At 47.0% G+C, this 18,210-nt stretch overlaps 2 protein-coding genes across 3 annotated transcripts in view; one reads left to right on the forward strand and one right to left on the reverse strand.

Annotated features, from left to right (window-relative positions):
* The window catches only part of Top3a (DNA topoisomerase III alpha), a 30,319-nt gene extending 22,567 nt beyond the window's left edge, over positions 1–7,752 (reverse strand). Inside the window, exons 1-5 of the mRNA XM_090349438.1 lie at positions 7,292–7,752; positions 5,235–5,294; positions 2,853–2,926; positions 2,011–2,086; positions 1,319–1,427 (exon numbers count right to left, since the gene is read on the reverse strand). Of these exons, the coding sequence (XP_090205564.1) occupies positions 1,319–1,427; positions 2,011–2,086; positions 2,853–2,926; positions 5,235–5,294; positions 7,292–7,471 (499 nt within the window). The 5' untranslated portion in view covers positions 7,472–7,752. The remainder of the gene's footprint in view (positions 1–1,318; positions 1,428–2,010; positions 2,087–2,852; positions 2,927–5,234; positions 5,295–7,291) is intronic.
* A 243-nt stretch (positions 7,753–7,995) lies between these two features.
* On the forward strand, positions 7,996–16,224 carry Smcr8 (SMCR8-C9orf72 complex subunit). Of its 2 annotated transcripts, XM_090349428.1 has the most exons (3): positions 7,996–8,341; positions 8,485–10,843; positions 15,215–16,224. In XM_090349428.1, the coding sequence occupies exons 2-3, from the start codon at positions 8,490–8,492 to the stop codon at positions 15,669–15,671; spliced, it is 2,811 nt and encodes a 936-aa protein (XP_090205554.1). In that variant the 5' UTR covers positions 7,996–8,341; positions 8,485–8,489; the 3' UTR covers positions 15,672–16,224. The 2 variants fall into 2 exon arrangements, with proteins under 2 accessions (XP_090205554.1, XP_090205553.1); XM_090349427.1 differs by having other exon boundaries at positions 7,996–10,843.
* Positions 16,225–18,210: the final 1,986 nt, after the last annotated feature.

Here is an 18,210-nt window from a genome sequence, read left to right on the forward strand (position 1 = left end):
TCATTTCCTCTAATTACATGAAACCATTGAAACTGAGTCATTTAAATTCACTTCATTTTATATATATATATATATATATATATATATATATATATATCTACATATAAATGTACCATTATTTCATAATACATAGGTATATACAAATGTGTATATATATGTATACATATACATTTTATATTATGTATACAAATGTAATCCTGAGGATGGAATCCAAAGCCTCATGACACCTAGGCAAGGATTATACAAAGCATACGGGAAGTTTAAAAACATCAACATTTTTAGAATTCTTCTATAACTTTGGCATATAAATTTTCTGAGTAATACAGATTACGTATGTGTGTGTATCTACTTTATTTGTAGACAGTACTACAATGTGGCCTAGGCTAGTCTTGCATTCACTATGGACCTGCCTTCGCCTCCTAATTGCTGGGATTACAAGTATGCAATAACACACTCAGCTTAATTATCTGGGGGTGTGATGGGGGAGTGTCCTAGTACTAGAGCTTGAACTCAGGACCTTGTGTTCTTACTTGTTTTTTTCCCTCATGGCTACCACTATATCACTTGAGTCACACCTCTACCTCTGGCATTTTGCTGGTTAATTGTAGATGAAGAATCTCAGACTTTTCTACCTAGGCTAGCTTTGAACCACAATGCTCAGGTCTCAGCTTCCTGAGCAGCTAGGATTTAGGATTACAGGCATGATTACAGGCAATGATCTTTGTTGTTTTTTTTTGCAGTGGTCAGAATCAAACCTAGCGTCATGTGCATACCAGGTAAGCACTAATACCACTGAGCTGCATCTCTAGCTTCTTTTTCTCACTTATAGTGTGTGTGTATACATACATATATATTTTTTGGGGGGGGCAATACTGGGGCTTGAACTCAGGGCCTGGGCACTGTCCTTGGACACTTTTTGCTCAGGGTTAGTGCTCTGTCACTTGAGCCACAGCACCATTTTTGGCTTTTTCTGAGTATGTGGTCCTGAGGAATTGATCCCAATGATTCGTGCATGCTAGGCAAGCACTCCACCATTAGGCTACACTCCCAGTCCAATTTTCATAAATTTTAAATACAACATGCTATTTGCTGAACAGTTTATTCCTCACAGCAGCTTTAAGAGGCAGGTCCAATGAGCCTGACATTACAGATGAGTAAAGCTAAGGCTCTGGAGTGTTCAATGGTTTGCTTCAGGATATAAGGTATATAACTTGCAGATTGATTCAGGAGGGGAGCATGTGTGGTGACCTTTGCTACTTGTGTAGACATACAGAAAAAAGCTCTATTTACAGGTCTTAGCTCAGAATTCTTAACTTACCAGCCTTACACACATGGATAATTTCAAACCCAATGTTTTCACCTTCTCTGTCACAGTCAGTCCAGATCACCAGGGCCTGACACTGTTGTATCTCTCGTTCTAGAGTTTTCTAAAGTTAATAGGCAAAGAGCAGTTAGAACAGAATCCAGAGCAACTACTTGACACTTCTATACCAAAGAGATCTGACAGAGGCTTAGTGCTATTCCTGAAGTGTTCCAGTGCCGGTGAAGGAAAAGCAACACTGATTGCCTTCGCTCTTCCACTTGCTTTCCTTTCTTCCCTCCCCCCATCTCTTTCTTTCTTTCTCCTTTCCCAGTGGGGCTTGAACTTAGGGCCTGGGCACTGCCCTTGGGCTTTCTCAAGGCTAGTGTACTACCACTTGAGCCACAGTACTACTTCTGGCTTTTTTCTGTGTATGTGGTACTGAGGAATCAAACCCAGGGCTTTGTGCATACTAGGCAAGCATTCTACCACTAGGCCAAACTCCCAGCCCCTCTTTTGGTCTTTTGTACCCTACATGTTTACAAAATTATCCTGGTACAAACTATCAATGATATAAAACCTTTAAGTAACAAAAATAGTTACTGAAGATAGTGACATATGAAAATAACAAATGCAAGTTCAATGTATGAGAAACAAATCATGCAGATGGGAATGTGTGGGTGTTCAACTTCAGTACAGTATCTTCCTACCTTGATGTCTACAAAATTATCTGGGCAGTATTTTTCAATTTCTGCTTCAAAGAGGACAAGTGGGTTGCAGCTCTGCCTAGAAAAGAAATAAAAGGAGAAAGAGCCTTGAGCTGCAACATGATGAAGAGCCCTTTATAACCATGAGAATGCTCCAGGGGGTTGACATGTGAACCTCCCATAGAAAATAGCAAAAGGAAGCCAAGTATAATCCCTGCAGTCCTGCTTGAGTCCAGGAATTTGAGGCCAACCTGGGCAACACTGGAGATTCAACCTTGGCCTTTCACCAAAAAAGTGCTGTCTGCACTTGTGAGGCAGACAGCAGGATTGGAAATTCAAGGCCAGCTTGGGCTGTATAGCAAGACCTTGTCTGAAAAAAAAAAAAACCCAACAACCAAAAAACCCCCTCACCTCCCAAATAAAGATACATGGGTAGGAGGTATGGTTCAGTGATACAGTACTTGCCTACTTAAGAAGAAGGTCTTGAGTTCAAACCCCAGTTGTATCAAAATCAATCATTAACCATTAACAGTCAAAAACAAAAGCAAAAAACAAAACAAAGCAAAACAAAAAACACAATCCAGACCTCAGGACTAAAAGCAAAATTGTGAAGCTCCATACAATTCACTGTGCAGTCAAGACTTTTTAGAACTCTTTTATACCCATCTGCAAGAGCACAAACGAACCACCTGAAATAGGTCTATTTTGGGAGAATATCTAAAAGTGGTGTTTATTCCAAAGATACTATAAAAACTTAAAATGGATCAGGTAATCCTCAGTCATCTTAGAATTACAAATAACATGGTAACATCAACATGCCTGAAATACCCTCAAATTATACTCACCACTTTCGAAACTGCATCTGGAAATCATGAGCCAGCAAATGTCCAGAAACCGAGGTCATGACCATGGTAACATTCTGAATAATAACAAAATACAAGTTATATATATATATATATTTTTTTTTTTTTTTTTTTTTTTTTGCCAGTCCTGTGCTTGAGCTCAGGGCCTGAGCACTGTCCTTGGACTTTCTCAAGGCTAGCACTCTACCACTTGAGCCTCAGCACCACTTCGGCTTTTTTCTATGTATGTGGTACCGAGGAATCAAACCCGGGTCTTCATGCATGCTAGGCAAGCACTTTAACCACTAGGCCAAACTCCCGGCCCCACAAGTTATATATATTTTTTTAAGGTCCAAAACTGAGACTCTAACTCGGTACATGAAGCTTTCACTCACTAGCTAGTGCTCTTTCAACTGAGCTATACCTTCAACCCCAGGTTACTTTAATTAATTTTTTAGGGGGGAAGAGTGGGGGTTGGTCCTATATTTTATTTGTCTTTACTTTTTTGGTACTAGAATCCAACCTAGGACATTGCACTTGCTAGGCAAGCGCTTTACCACTGAGCTATATCCCAGTCCCCAAGTTATCTTTTTTATATGTCTGTCCTGGGACTTGAACTCAAGACTTAGGCATTGTCCTGAGCTCTTGTGCTTAAGGCCAGCACTCTACCACTTGAGCCAGAGCTTCACCTCTAGTTCTTTAGTAGTTAAATGGAGATAGTCTCATGAACTTTCCAGGCTTCAAACCATGATCCTCAAATATTAGCCTCCTGAATAGCTAGGATTGCAGGCACGAGCCACTGGTGTTAGAATGTTACTTTTTTGTGTGTGCCAGTCCTGGAGCTTGAACTCAGGGCTTGGGAGCTGTCTCTGATCTTCTTTTGCTTGAGGCTAGTACTCTACCACTCGAGCCACAGTGCCACTTCTGGCTCTTTTGGTAATTTAGTGGAGATAAGAGTCTCACAGACGGGCCCAGGAGTTTGGCCTAGTGGTAGAGTGCTTGGCTAGCATGCACAAAGACCTGGGTTCGATTCCTCGGTACCCCACATACATAGCAAAAAGCTGGAAGTGGTGCTGAGGCTCAAGTGGTAGAGTGCTAGCCTTGAGAAAGTCTAAGGATAGTGCTCAAACCCTGAGCTCAAGCCCAGGACTGGCAAAAAAAAAAAAAAAAAAAAAAAAGAGTCTCACAGACTTTCCCCCATGGGCTACCTTGGAATGGTGATCTTCAGGCCTCAGCCTTCTAAGTAGTTAGGACTGCAGGCATGAGCTACTGGTGTCCCGGTATAAGTTATATTTCAGCAAATATAACTTTAAAATATGTTTTACCAAATATAATTGCAAAAAAGACAAAAAAAAAAAAGAACTTACTGAAGGAAATGCAAAACCCAAGAAAGTTTGGAAGAAGCAAATATAATACAACTCTTTAAAGTCAAAAGCCACAATAGGGGCCAGGAGTTTGACCTAGTGGTAGAGTGCTTGCCAGGCATGCACGAAGATCCAGGTTCAATTCCTCGATATTGTACATATAGAAAAAGCCAGAAGTGGTGTTCTGGCTCAAGTGCTAGAACTTTCGCCTTGAGAAAGCCCAAGAAAAGCGCTCAGGCTCTGAGTTCAAGCCCCAGGACTGGCAAAAAAAAAAAAAAAAAACCCAAAAAACAAAACATAGTACCACCACCATTCTAACTCTAGTGCTATGATGTCTTTTTTTTTTTTTTTTTGGCCAGTCCTGGGCTTGAGCTCAGGGCCTGAGCACTGTCCTTGGACTTTCTCAAGGCTAGAGCTCTACCACTTGAGCCTCAGCACCACTTTCGGCTTTTTTCTATGTATGTGGTACTGAGGAATCGAACCTGGGTCTTCGTGCATGCTAGGAAAGCACTCTACCACTAGGCCAAACTCCCAGCCCCTCTTTTGGTCTTTTGTACCCTATATGTTTACAAAATTATCCTGGTACAAACTATCAATGATATAAAACCTTTAAGTAACAAAAATAGTTACTGAAGATAGTGACATATTGTAGACTTATCCAAGCTATTTTTTTTTTTTTTTTGCCAGCCCTGGGCTTAAGCTCAGGGCCTGAGCACTGTCCTTGGATTTTTCTCAAGGCTAGAGCTCTACCACTTGAACCTTATCACCACTTCCGGCTTTTTCTAAGTATGTGGTACCGAGGAATTGAACCCGGGTCTTTGTGCATGCTAGGCAAGCACTCTAACACTAGGTCAAATTCCCGGCCCCAAGCTAATTTTTCATTAACTCTAAAGCACAAAAATTTAGGAAGCATTTACAACAAGCTACTATTCTCATTGGTTACAGCTGCAAAATCAAGGATCAGACATGGTATATGGATAAGAATACACAAGCTTTGTAATGGAAACATTATAGCACCCACCTGGCCACATAGATGATAATCAAATTCATAGATCTTGTTGAATTTAGAAAGTCCTTCTCTCTATAAAGCGAAACAAAAAAACCATAAATAAATTGCATTAAAAATGATACCTCAACATAAAGATCAAGTAAAATGCAGATAAAGGGAACATTATAAAGACAACACCCATTAAGTAGCCTGTTAAAACACAGTCACCAAGCAAATACTTGACAGAATTCACAGAATTTTTAAGCTGGAATGAAAATTTCAGACCTATTGATATAACAAAACAAGAAATTGGGCCAGGAAGCAATGGCTCATGCCTGTAATACTAGCTATGCAAGAGCCTGAGATCAGAGGATTGTGGCTCAAAGCCAATCCAGACAGAAAAGTCCCTAAGACTCTTATCTCTAATTAACAAAAAAGCTGGAAGTGGGGCTAAGGCTCAAGTGGCAGAATTACAGCCTTGAGCACAAAAGCTCAGGGACAGCACCTAGGCACAGAGTCAGAATCTTAGGACTGGCAAAAAAAAAAGCCACTAAGACAGGTATGAGATCTAAGGATGTGGTTCAAAGCCAGCCTGGGCACTAAAGAACTTGAGATTCTTATCTTCAATTAATCTCTAGAAAAGGGGAAGTGGGGCTGTGGCTCAAGGGGTAGGGCAGCAACCTTGAGCTGAAGAGCTCAGGGACAGCGCCCAGGCCCAGAGTTCAAGTCCCATGACCATGACCCACAAAATAAACAAAAAATAGCCAGCTACTGGTGGCTCATGCCTATAATCCTAGCTACGTAGGAGGCTGGGATCTGAGGATAGGGGCTCAAAGCCATCTTGGGGCAAGAAAGTCTGTGTCTTATCTCCAATTAAGCACCAAAAAACAGCTGGAAGTGGAGCTATGGCTCAAGACGTGAGCACAAAAGCTCAGAGGCAGCCTAGGCATTGAGTTCAAGCCCCAGGATGGGTACACATCCACCTGCATGCACCCACCCACACAACATTAAAATGTTTTAGCCACTGTAGAAAACAGTTTGATAGTTCTCCCAAAAGTTAAACAGGGTATATGTCTCAGCAATTTTACTCCAGAAATTTAAACCTCTCCACACCAATTACAAACAAATACTCAAACAAAAATGTATATACGTGTGTTTCTTTATAGTGATCAAAGGGTAGAAACAACCCATTGTCTATTATCCAGTAAGGCATGTTCTAGCCATACAATAGAATATTATGTAACCTTGAAAGGAATGTGACACTAGATTTATGCTAGATGGATGGATTTTAAAACATTACACTAAATGAAGGAAGCCTGAAGTCTGACACAAAACGCCATGTTACTGCATGGTTCCATTCACAGGAAATGGCTGAACAGGCAAATCAACACAGAGGAAAAAGCAGATTAGTGGGGCCTGAACTCAGGGCCTGAGCATTGTCCCTGGGCTTTTCTCAGGGCCAGAGCTCTATCACTTGATCCACAGCACCATTTCCAGCCCCAGGACTGGTCAAAAAAAAAAAGAAAAAAAAGGAGTTACAGGCAATGAGTACATTTATTTTTCTTTTCTTTTGTCTGTCCTGGGGTTTTGAGTTAACACTCCCAAGCACCTCCCTCCTTTCCCTTTTTAAGTATTTTGTTTCTGAGACTGGGTCCAGCTAACTTTGCCTGGCTGGCCTCAAACTCGGGATCCTTCTGTCTCTACCTTCTATCTCTCTTAGCATCTGGAACCACCGCTTCAATGCACCACCGCCCAACTCAACTTTTTTTGTTTTTTTTGGACTGGGGATATAAACTCAAGGCCTCAGTTTGCTAGGCTGGCGCTCTACAACCTGAGCCACGCCCCCAGCCCTTAGTGTCTGGGAGTAACCAACAAGTTTGGGAACGCTGCTGCGGGGGCGGGGGGGGGATCAAAAGTTCTCAAAGCACTGCGGGAAATGTTCAAATTCTATCTGGAAATGCCCCAGCGATTCCAGAGGGGCAGCCGAGGAAGCCTTTGCCAGACTCCCCCCGGCAAGAGATGGGCGAGGCCTCGGCGCTGTGCCGCTCCGCGGCCCTTCAGGAGCCCGGCTGCTCCGGAACGCTTCTTACCCGCCTCATACGACCGTTGGAGAGCAAGTCGGCGATGCCCTTGGCAGCGTCGTTTTTCTCGGCCACACAGAGGACTTTCCGAACGCCTCGGAGGGCCACTTCCATGGCGGCGCGGGACAAGGCACGGCTTCCAGACCGCTGCAGCCAGGGGAGCGCGAAGCGGGCGACTGGGAAAATCATGCCTAGGCCCGGAGCGGGCGGCTGTTACTCTCTGGGTGCCCGCGCATGCTGGGAAAGCCAGACCCAAGCCCTTCTGGCGTGCACCGTAAGGGAAACGGAGCCTCCCGACGGCGCCCGCGCGTTTGGCCACTTCCCGGTCAGTACGCCGGCCTCCTGGAGTGGCGGCTACCGGACCTTCTCCCGGCCGCGGCTGCGCCCAGACACCTCAACGCGCAACTCAACGTACTACTTCCGCCCGCCTTTTCAGGCCACTTCCGTAAGGCACGCTTGCCCCACCCCCGCCACAGCCGTGAACTACAACTCCCAGACTGCCTTGTACCCCTGGAATGTTTCACCCACGCTCGTTTATTGCTCTTTCCTTTCCTTCAGAATCGCGGTTCGTCAATCAGACTGATTCTCGGGACCTCTGGACTGTGTTGGTTGTCCAAGGGGGCTCTCTTAGAAGCAATCTCTTTCTTTTGCCCGCAAGTCTTTTGCTTCCGGGTCACGCGACGCTGACGCCCAGGTGTCATGTGATACCAAGATGGCGGCGCCTCGGTAGCTAGCTTCCCCGGTTGTGGCGTTCAAGGATCCGCGACGGTTTGTTTTTCGCCTTCTGGCCGTGGGGGCGGCAACGCCTGGCTGACCCCTGCGGCGGTCCGTAGCTGGTGTTGCGCACTGGGTCAGAGCCGGGGCCGTGGCGGCCGCGGTGGGCTCGGGGAGTGTTGGTGACCTCGCTGCAGGTGCCTTGCACCGGTCGTGCCCGGCGGAGGAAGGGGAAAGCGGCCAACCTTTTCGGTCATCTGAGCCGGTACCTCCGGAGTGGCTGAGCCCTCCGAGAGCGCCGGAGAAGCTGCACCTCTGAGCTGCTGCGGGGGTTCGAGTCCTCAGGTGTGTGAGGGGCTGCCTCGGCTCGCTGGGGGAGCGAAGAAGGCCGCGAGGATTTCGCTTCCTCCCGCGGAGCCCTGGCTGCGCCGCGTCGACCAGCCCCGCGTTCTTTCCCACTTCCTCTCAATGTTCTCTCCATACATCAGGAAATATGATCAGCGCCCCTGATGTGGTAGCCTTCACCAAAGAAGACGAGTACGAAGAAGAGGCTTACAATGTCCCAGCCCTGCCAGAGGAATACTCGGTGCCGCTCTTCCCCTTTGCCAGCCAGGGAGCCAACCCGTGGTCTAAACTGTCCGGGGCCAAGTTCTCGCGGGACTTCATCCTGATCTCCGAATTCTCTGAGCAGGTGGGACCCCAACCCTTGTTGACCATCCCCAATGACACCAAAGTTTTTGGCACTTTTGATCTCAATTACTTCTCCCTGCGGATCATGTCTGTGGATTACCAGGCTTCCTTTGTGGGCCATCCACCTGGTTCTGCCTACCCCAAGCTGAACTTTGTGGAGGATTCCAAGGTGGTGCTGGGAGACTCCAAGGAAGGGGCCTTTGCATATGTGCACCACCTTACTCTCTATGACCTGGAGGCCCGTGGCTTTGTGAGGCCTTTTTGCATGGCTTATATTTCCGCAGACCAGCATAAAATCATGCAGCAGTTCCAGGAGCTGTCAGCTGAATTTTCAAGAGCATCCGAGTGCTTGAAAACTGGCAACAGGAAGGCATTTGCTGGGGAACTTGAAAAAAAGCTCAAAGACTTGGATTACACCAGGACAGTGCTGCACACAGAAACGGAGATCCAGAAGAAAGCTAATGATAAAGGCTTTTACTCATCTCAGGCAATTGAGAAAGCCAATGAACTGGCCAGTGTGGAGAAATCCATCATTGAACATCAAGATCTGCTGAAGCAGATCCGTTCATACCCTCACCGGAAGGTGAAGGGGTCAGATAAGTTTCTGGATGAGATGGAGCATGTCCAAGATCAGGCCAACCAAACATCCACTACCTCTAACCCCGGTGAATCTGCTGACTCAGACCTTTATACCTGCAGACCAGCTTACACTCCAAAACTCATCAAAGCAAAGTCCACCAAGTGTTTTGACAAGAAATTGAAGACCTTGGAGGAGCTCTGTGATACTGAGTATTTCACTCAGACCCTGGCCCAGCTTAGCCACATCGAGCACATGTTCAGAGGAGACTTGTGCTACCTCTTGACCAGTCAGATTGACAGAGCCCTTCTAAAGCAACAGCATGTAACAAACTTTCTCTTTGAAGACTTCGTGGAAGTTGATGATAGGCTAGTGGTGAAACAAGAGAATATACCCTCTCAGCCCAGTCAGGACAGCCTGCCTACCAGGACTCTGGAAGAATGCCCGATTCCTAAAGTGTTAATTAGTGTTGGTTCTTACAAGTCCAGTGTGGAGTCTGTGTTGATCAAGATGGAGCAGGAACATGGAGATGAATACAAGGAAGTGGAGGTGACAGAGTCAAGCAGTTTTGACCCTCAGGAAAACCTGGATTACCTGGATATGGAGATGAAAGGTAGTATCAGCAGTGGGGAAAGCATTGAGATTCTGGGCACAGAGAAGTCCACCTCTGTGCTGTCTAAATCAGACAGCCAGGCCAGCCTCACGGTGCCATTGAGCCCCCAAGTGCTCCGGAGCAAAGCTGTCAGCCACAGGACCATCAGTGAGGACAGTATTGAAGTCCTGAGTACCTGCCCTTCTGAGGCCCTCATCCCTGATGACTTTAAGGCCAGCTACCCAAGTGCCATTAATGAGGAAGAATCCTATGCTGATGGTGAAGGGGCAATCCACTTCCAGGCAAGCATTGGACCCTCAGAGTTGTGTGAGATCCAGGAGGACAGCTTGGAAAACACTCTATCCCAAATAGATTCCTCCTGTTGTATTGGGAAGGAGATTGAAGGCCAGCTGGTGTCATTCCCCACTCCAGTCCACACCCTCTCTGATGAGGATAGTGTGATGAGCATCCCCCCACAGCGCTATAAGCAGAAGGAACAGGGGTTCCATGTGGACTTTGCAACAGAAAATACCAATCTTTCTCAACGAGACAACAGTTGTGAAGTGTTCCCTGCTTCTGAGTTGGACCCAAGCTGCCTGCTGGCTAGTCGTGATGTCAGTAAGACCAGCCTGGACAATTACTCAGATACTACTAGCTACGTGAGCAGTGTAGCATCAACCAGCTCAGACAAGATACCTTCTGTTCACCCTGCTGGCCCATCCTGGGAGAGACACAGAAAGAGGGCTGGCCAGAACGCCTTAAAATTCATCCGCCAGTACCCCTTTGCCCACCCAGCCATCTACTCACTGCTCAGTGGAAGGACACTTGTGGTCCTAGGGGAAGATGAGACCATAGTCAGGAAGCTTGTGACCGCACTGTCCATCTTTGTTCCTAATTACGGACGCTGTGCTAAGCCTGTGAAGCACTGGGTCTCCTCCCCTTTGCACATTACGGATTTTCAGAAGTGGAAGCTTATTGGCCTACAGAGGTAACTGGTTTCAGAAGGTGGGGAAGGGCCCCCAGTCAGTTAGAGGTGAGGCAGGGTGTATCCAGAATTAAGAGGCTTGATTTCCACACAGGGTTCAACACCAATCCACTGTTACTTGGGGCAAGTGACTATCCTTTTCTTTCCTCTTTACCTGCCATTGGGGTGGGAGCAGGTCACAGTCATTGCCAACCATAGTGTCCTCTCCTGTCCTCAACTGAGAGAACTGTTAGGATGACTTTTAAAGATCACGGATTCTGCTGCGTGCTGGTGGCTCATTCCTGTAACCTTAGCTACTCAGGAGGCTGAGATCTGAGGATTGCAGTTCAAAGCCAACACAGGCAGGAAAGTCCATGAGACTCTTTAATTAGTCATCAGAAAACTGGAAGTGGAGCTGTGGCTCAAAGTGGTAGAGAGGGCTAGCCTTGAGCAGAAAAATAAAAAGCTCAGGAATGGTTCCCAGGCCCTGAGTTCAAGCCCCAATGGACAGAAAAAAGACCCTGTTCCTAGAGATTATGATTCAGTTGGTTTGGAGTAAGACATGGATTTTATCTGGTTTACAGTCATGGTTGGAAATGACTGGACTTAGGATTTCACTTTTTTTTTTTTTTTTTGCTTTCCTTTCAGTACTGGAGTTTGAATTTACAACTTGGGCACTTTTTTTTTTTTTTTTTTTTTTGCCAGTCCTGGGGCTAGGACTCAGGGCCTGCGCACTGTCCTTGGGCTTTCTCAAGGCTAGAGCTCTACCACTTGAGCCACAGCACCACTTCCTGCTTTTACTGTGTATGTGGTACCAAGGAATGGAACCCATGGCTTGGGCATGCTAGGTAAGCACTCTACCACTAGGCCATGCTCCTGGCCTTCTAGCTTTTTTTTTTTTTTTTGGTGGATCATGGGGCTTGGACTCTGGGCCTGGGCACTGTCCCTGAGCTCTTCAGCTCAAGGCTACAACCCTACCCTTGAGCCACAGCTCCCCCTTCCTGTTTTTTAGTGATTAATTGGAGCTCTCACGGCTTTGTAGTGCTTGGGCTGGCTTAGAACCGCAATCCTTGGATCTCAGCCTCCAGAGTATCGAGGATTACAGGTGTGAGCCACCTCGTCTGGTTCCTTTAGCTTTTTTTGCCCAAGGCAAGAGAGTCTCACAGACTTTCTTGCCCAGGCTGGCTTTGAGCGATGATCCTTAGATCTCAGTCTCTTGAGTAGCTAGGATTACAGGTGCCCGAATCACATTCTGACTCAAATTCATACCGATATACGATGGGGCCATGACTGTGAGAAGGACAAGAGTTCCAATGGCTTCACTCTGCTGCCCTGTTGGCTCTGGAAGCCAGTCTTAAAAACCCAAGGCCGCTTTCTTCCTCTGCACCTGTGTTGCTCATTTGTAAAACATGTGCTGAGGTAGCTTGTCCATGAGTCACTTCTGAGGGAGGCAGAAAAGGCAAAGAGAATTGCTTCCACACTACAGCTTAGCAGCTGTTTGTTCTGACCTGATGTTTTGTAGGTCCCTAGTATCACCAATGTCACCATCTCCTGTGTCTCGTCTTTCGTAGAATTCAGGAACGTCACTCCGAGTACCCCTTCATTAGGGTTTACTTGGGTAGTAATGGAAGAATCTCAGCAAGTGACATATTTGTATCCTGACTTGACTCACTTGGAGAATCCACTCCAAGCTGTACTGGTGGGTGCTGGGTCCAGCTATAGGTATCTGAGCAAGGCTTTAGCTCTGAGAGCTAAGAGTTCATAGTTCAGGAGATAATGTAGCTAGAAACAGGAGTTCTAACAAAGACCAAGGAAGCAACATAGGGCCCTAGGCTGAGTGGTGAGGAGAGGGGGCTGCCAGTTATAGAGGAAGCCTAACTAAAGGACCAGACCTGAAGGCCATCACCAGATAAGCTGTTCTATCTAGTCCTTGATTCTAGCCTGAAGGGAAAGACTTTTTGGACTGGTTTTTGCTACTGTACTTGTGGAACAAGGGGTTGGTATTCCTCATACAGTCTGTTTTCTAACTCCTGCCCCTCATTCCAACCTTTAATTTTTGACTTTGTTTACAAAGAATCCGAAAAGCAGCTCATTAACCTGTCAGCATGGAATGACGTTATCAGGGACCAGGTTGGCCCCTTCCAAAGGCTTCTATGAATTTCCCTCTGTAATAGGTGCTAGACAGTGAAACTGGTTCTAGGCCTTCTTTGTTGAAGGCTTTTAAGGGTCTGGCTGGGCTGTTGGAAGGCTGGCAGTGACTAGTGAATGATGTCATGTCCCATGGTGCTTCTGGGCAGTGGTTGCCCCTAGAGGACACGAAGAGACCCAGGGAAACTGAATTCTAGAGCTGCCCTGCCTTGGCTCATTCAATGGGTCTGTGGATAAGTTACTTCTTTCTAAGAAAATAGGAGTTTAGATCACTGATCATTTGCCAAATATTTATAAGAGCAGCTAAGTGCCAGCCATTTTCCAGTGCCAGAATTACAAAGCCAGTCAACTCTAGTGACTGGCAGTCTTTGGCACTATGCTGCCAGTTTGACCTCCACTGCAAACAGAGCTAACACTTCTGCTTCATGATAGCAAGTGTCACAGGTCACATGATAGCAGGTGGCATCTGACAACCTGTTGGACCTTGAGGTAGTCAGGCAGAGCATCGGACTTCCTGTGGCCCTAACCAGCCAGACTTCAGGGAGTAGCCCTCAACAGTCACAGCTGAGAACACTTCCCAAACTCTTGAATAAGAAAGGGTGTGGTTAGCTTCTTCATTACTGCCCTCAAACTTTGAGACAGTACAGATGTTGCCATGACAAACCCAATGTCCTGCAACAACTGTCAGCCTGCTGGGGCAGGGAGGCTTGTACCATAAATCCAAGTTAGTTCTATCTTCATTTTTATTTATATATTGTTTATTTTTTTGCCAGTCTTGGGGCTTGAACTCAGGGCCTGAGTACTGTCCTTGGACTTTCTCAAGGCTAGAGCTCTACCACTTGAGCCACAGCACCACTTTAGCTTTTTCTATGTGATACCGAGGAATCAAACCTGGGACTTTGTGTATGCTAGGCAAGCACTCTACCACTAGGCTAAACTCCCAGCCTTTATTTATTTTTGTTGGTCACAGGACTTGAACTCAGAGCCTGGTTGCTGGCCCTGAGCTCTTTTGCTCAAGGGTAGCACTCTATCGCTTTGAGCCACAGCTCTTCTTGTTTTTTTGGTGGTTAATTGGGAGATAAGTCTCACAGTCTTATAGTGCCCAGGTTGACACTATAAGATCCTGGCACTGAGATCCTCAGATCTCAGCCTCCTGAATAATTAGGGTTACAGGCATGAGCCTGTGAGGCACCTGGCCTCCCATCATTTTAACTTAACACCAGGGAGAAGTGTGTGATGTACCGATTGATGATTTTTTCAAAACCCAGGAAGGTAAAAATATTGTGAGATGACCTTGGGCCCAATGACAGTCTTCTTCACACAGTACTCAAGTTGGCCATTTGCCAGACAGATCCATAGGGCAATCTCAGCTTCTCTGAGAAAACTAGAGGAAGGCTTTTGTTTCCTTGCAGTGCTTTGGGGGTGGTGGTACACAGAGAGGGATGGAGTCCTAGGGTCTCTTACATTGTAATTAAATGTTCTGTTTCTGAGTGACACTCCTAGCACTTAGAGGGTTTAAGTAACACTCTGGAAGGCTGAGTGGTGTCAGCCTCTTTCTTCTCTCTGGAACATATGATGTTTTCCTCCCTAGAATGTGCTAGGCAGAAAGGACACAGATGAAATCAGATTTAAGTCCCGAGTGTCTGGATTGGAAAAATAAAGTAAAACAGTCAATAGTCAACACACGGGTCAGTGCTGGAGGAATATAACAGTAGAACTTGTCTATTTATAGATAAAGCTCAGAGGGTAAAGAGCTTGACCAAGATCACAGCATAGAAGCGGAAGAGCAGAAAAGAAAGAATCAGAAAAGGCTATGTATAATATGGTACATATTATATGTGTATATAGTATAGTATATACAATATGTATATGGTGTAAGTTGGTGAGCGTCAAATCCAAGAGGGGAAGAAGAGCATCCAGGGAGAGCAACTAAGTGAGTTATCTTGGAGCCCCACAAAAGCTTGACCTGCTGCTCTATGAAGAATCCATTCAGGGAAGTAACAAATGAGACTTCAGAGGCTGGCAGGAGTTAGACTGCACAGGTCCCTTGTGGGGCCATGCTAAGGTGCTTGAACTTGGTGATGAATGTAATGAGGGTTCTCTTAAAGATTCTGATCTTCAGGTTGGCCTTCCAGGAGCAAGTGAATGTGGATGGAATCTGGCCTGGCACAGTGAGCTTTGAGCCCCAAGAATCTGCCTTCATCTCCTATCCCAGCCCTTCTTCTGACCATGGCTTGTTTGTTTCAGAGTGGTCTCCCCTGCCAGTGCTGGTACCCTCCATGCCCTGAGCCGCTACAGCCGCTATACGAGCATCCTGGACCTGGACAACAAAACCCTGCGCTGCCCCTTGTACAGGGGCACGCTGGTTCCCCGTCTGGCCGACCATCGCACTCAGATCAAGCGGGGCAGCACCTACTACCTGCATGTCCAGAGCATGCTCACCCAGCTCTGTTCCAAGGCCTTCCTTTACACCTTCTGCCACCACCTGCACCTGCCTGCCCATGACAAGGAGACACAGGAAGTGATGGCCAGCCGCCAGGCCAGCTTCCTGAAACTGAACCTGGGCCTGGTGAATGAGGATGTCCGGGTAGTCCAGTACTTGGCTGAGCTGCTGAAGCTGCACTACATGCAGGAGTCTCCTGGGACTCCCGGCCACCCCCTGCTCAGGTTTGACTATGTCCCCAGCTTTTTGTACAAAATCTGAGGTCAGTCCCAGCCACTGTGACCAAGACCTGTGACTCAGGGTATGGGGAGAGAGAGATGGCATGACTATAAATGGTTGCCTGAGCCAGACTGTTGAACCTTCTGGTGTCACCAGCAGAAATAAGTGGCAACCATGGTTCCTATGTGGCTTTCGGCACCTGTGAGGTGGGCTGAGCAGAGGTGGAGCCTGGTTCTTTGGAGGTGGTCTGCAAGGACAGTAACACTGCCCTCGGCTCCCTGGTGAAGAGTGGCCCCTAGATAGATGTCTTTGGCATTCCAAGGACTGGGCAGGAAGAGAAGGATCCCACCCCCACCCCTTTGGGGCTGGAAAAAGTGAGAGGTAGAATGGCTGGGAGGAGGGCCTTCGCCACAATCAGCATCACCAACTACTGAGTACCAGAATTGGCCAGGGAGGCAGCCAGTTAGCTGGGATGTGAGAGAAAACAGGACAGACCAGCCATTGCCTCATTTTGACTCCACTGTAGTCCTTGGTTTCCTGGAGCCTACTGTCTCAGGGGAGTTCCTGAACAAGAAGATGAGGGGAGAAAGCTCTGGACAGCGATGTATGCTTTGGGCTCCAGGACTACAGAGCACAAGAGTGGGCCCATCCTGTCCTCATATCCATCTTGGAAGAAAGTGTTTGTGAGTAGCCCTTGGAGGCTCCTCCTGGTTGTCATTAGGTCTGATATGGAGCAGGGCCCAGATGGCCACAGCCAGTTAGAGGACTCCTGAGAGCTGCAGACAGAACAGGTCATAAGGCCATCACCACTGTGTATGACTCAATGCACCAGCAGCTCTCCTGGGACCACCCACTGGCTCTTCTTACCCAGACTTCGTGAGCACGGATGTCCCTGGGAAGCAGAGGTTACACTCTAGTTGCCACCCACAGCAAACTGCAACCACTTTACTACCTCTCAGGAGGTCTGTTCAGCTGGCTGAGGTGGGTGGGTCAGTCTGGCTGTCGGGGACTTCCTGGACCAGCTCCTGTGTGGCTCTCCTTGTGGACTTCCTCTGGAATGTTTTGCTCACCTCTGTCCCCATGAGTTCCTCTCTCAAGGAAGGCATTTGGAACTGGTCATCCCCACCGGTCCCGGTCCCACTCCCAGCAGTCAGGACTGCCTCCCGGAGGCTCCTCACACAGTTTCCTCACCCTGCCACAACTCATTCCATAGAAGGCTTCTCACAACCTTGAAAACATCAGACCTTTTTTCTCCCTAAGTGAGGGAAATTGAGGATTTACTGCTGCTCTTTTTGGATCTGTTCCATCAAAATTGTGCTGTGCTGGAATCTAGTCAGCCCTGTACACACATTGCACTTGACTCCTGGTAGCAAGGTCTACTCACCCCATCATTAGTGTACCCCCAAGTTCTGTCATAGGGAGCCATCTTTTCTTCTTTTCCCCGGAGGCAGAATAAGCCAAGTAACCAAAGCTGTAGCACATCTGCCCTGTGGTTCACTTCTTTACCTGTCTGGGTTTTTAGACAGGGATGTGGCCTGGTGGTTCTCTCATTGGTGTTAGGTCATGGTCCCTGTTCCTGTAGACAGTTATGCGGGGCTATGACCAAGAGCCCGTGGCAGATGGCCCTGTCCCCTTATCAGTTCTCTATCCCTGCCCTTGTTACATGTGTTGATACGTTGGCAGCTTCTGGTATCTGCTGTCTTACTTTTCCTCATAGGCTGCCAACCCTCTAGTGTTTAGATGTCACTTTGCTTTCTAGTTCGGTGGCTAAGTGCCGTCTCATCAGACCTTCAAGAACATGAGACATTTCTTTCAAAGGAAAGGAAGGTCTGGAATCCAAATGAAGAGTTGGGAAGCGGTCACTGGTACCAGCATCAGCTTCTTGCATCACACCAGCATGGAAACTCAGCTAACACTGTGCTCACCTGGGAACCTGATAAAAGGCAGACATGGGCTTCTGGTATGTGCTGAACTGAAGGCATACTTGGTCTTATGAAGCTAAAGCCATGTACTAGCGTTAAGTGGGAGGTCACCTGCTGGTATTTGCTGTATGCTCTGCCACAAACGGTTGCTCTGAGGACAAAGCAAGAGACAGGAAGAACGGACAGAACAGGTGGTCCCATGTGACAGCCACAGAAATGGCAAAAAGGGGTTATGGCTTTCAAAGTAGTTTTAAATAAAGATGGTTTCACTAACTTTTGAACTCCTAAGACTTGGCATGGCTTCCTTCTGGAGTCATTGAGTCATAGCTTGAGCAGAAGCAGTTAATACTGGATGCTCTGCCCCTCTTTAGCTCTTCTGCTTTGCAGAACTTTCTAGACCACACATACACCCTGACAGTGCAGAGATGTTTGCAATGGAATTCACACCTTCAAGAGTTTCCATTTGAGGTAGTCCTCTAGTGATAGGCTAATTGGTTTTAATGCATTTAATACTTCCTGCAAAGATGACTTCAATGTCCATTACTTCCTTTGGTCCTGTTGCTTTGAGGGCCCTGGTAGTCTGAGGAGTTTCAACTTGACCTGCAGTTCATTTCCTTCCCCTATACTATATTAAGAACCACTAGGTCAGGCTGGCAGTG

This window comes from Megascapheus bottae, chromosome 17 (assembly GCF_031878675.1).
Source record: "Megascapheus bottae isolate mThoBot1 chromosome 17, mThoBot2.hap1, whole genome shotgun sequence".
NCBI classification, from domain to species: Eukaryota; Metazoa; Chordata; class Mammalia; order Rodentia; family Geomyidae; genus Megascapheus; species Megascapheus bottae.

What these genes read in the sequence shown, in the direction of transcription:
- Smcr8 (XM_090349427.1), top strand. Translation starts at nt 8,490, where the DNA reads ATGATCAGCGCCCCTGATGTGGTAGCCTTCACCAAAGAAGACGAGTAC. An exon ending in AAGCTTATTGGCCTACAGAG is followed by an intron (nt 10,844 to 15,214) that starts GTAACTGGTTTC and finishes TGTTTGTTTCAG; the next exon opens with AGTGGTCTCCCCTGCCAGTG.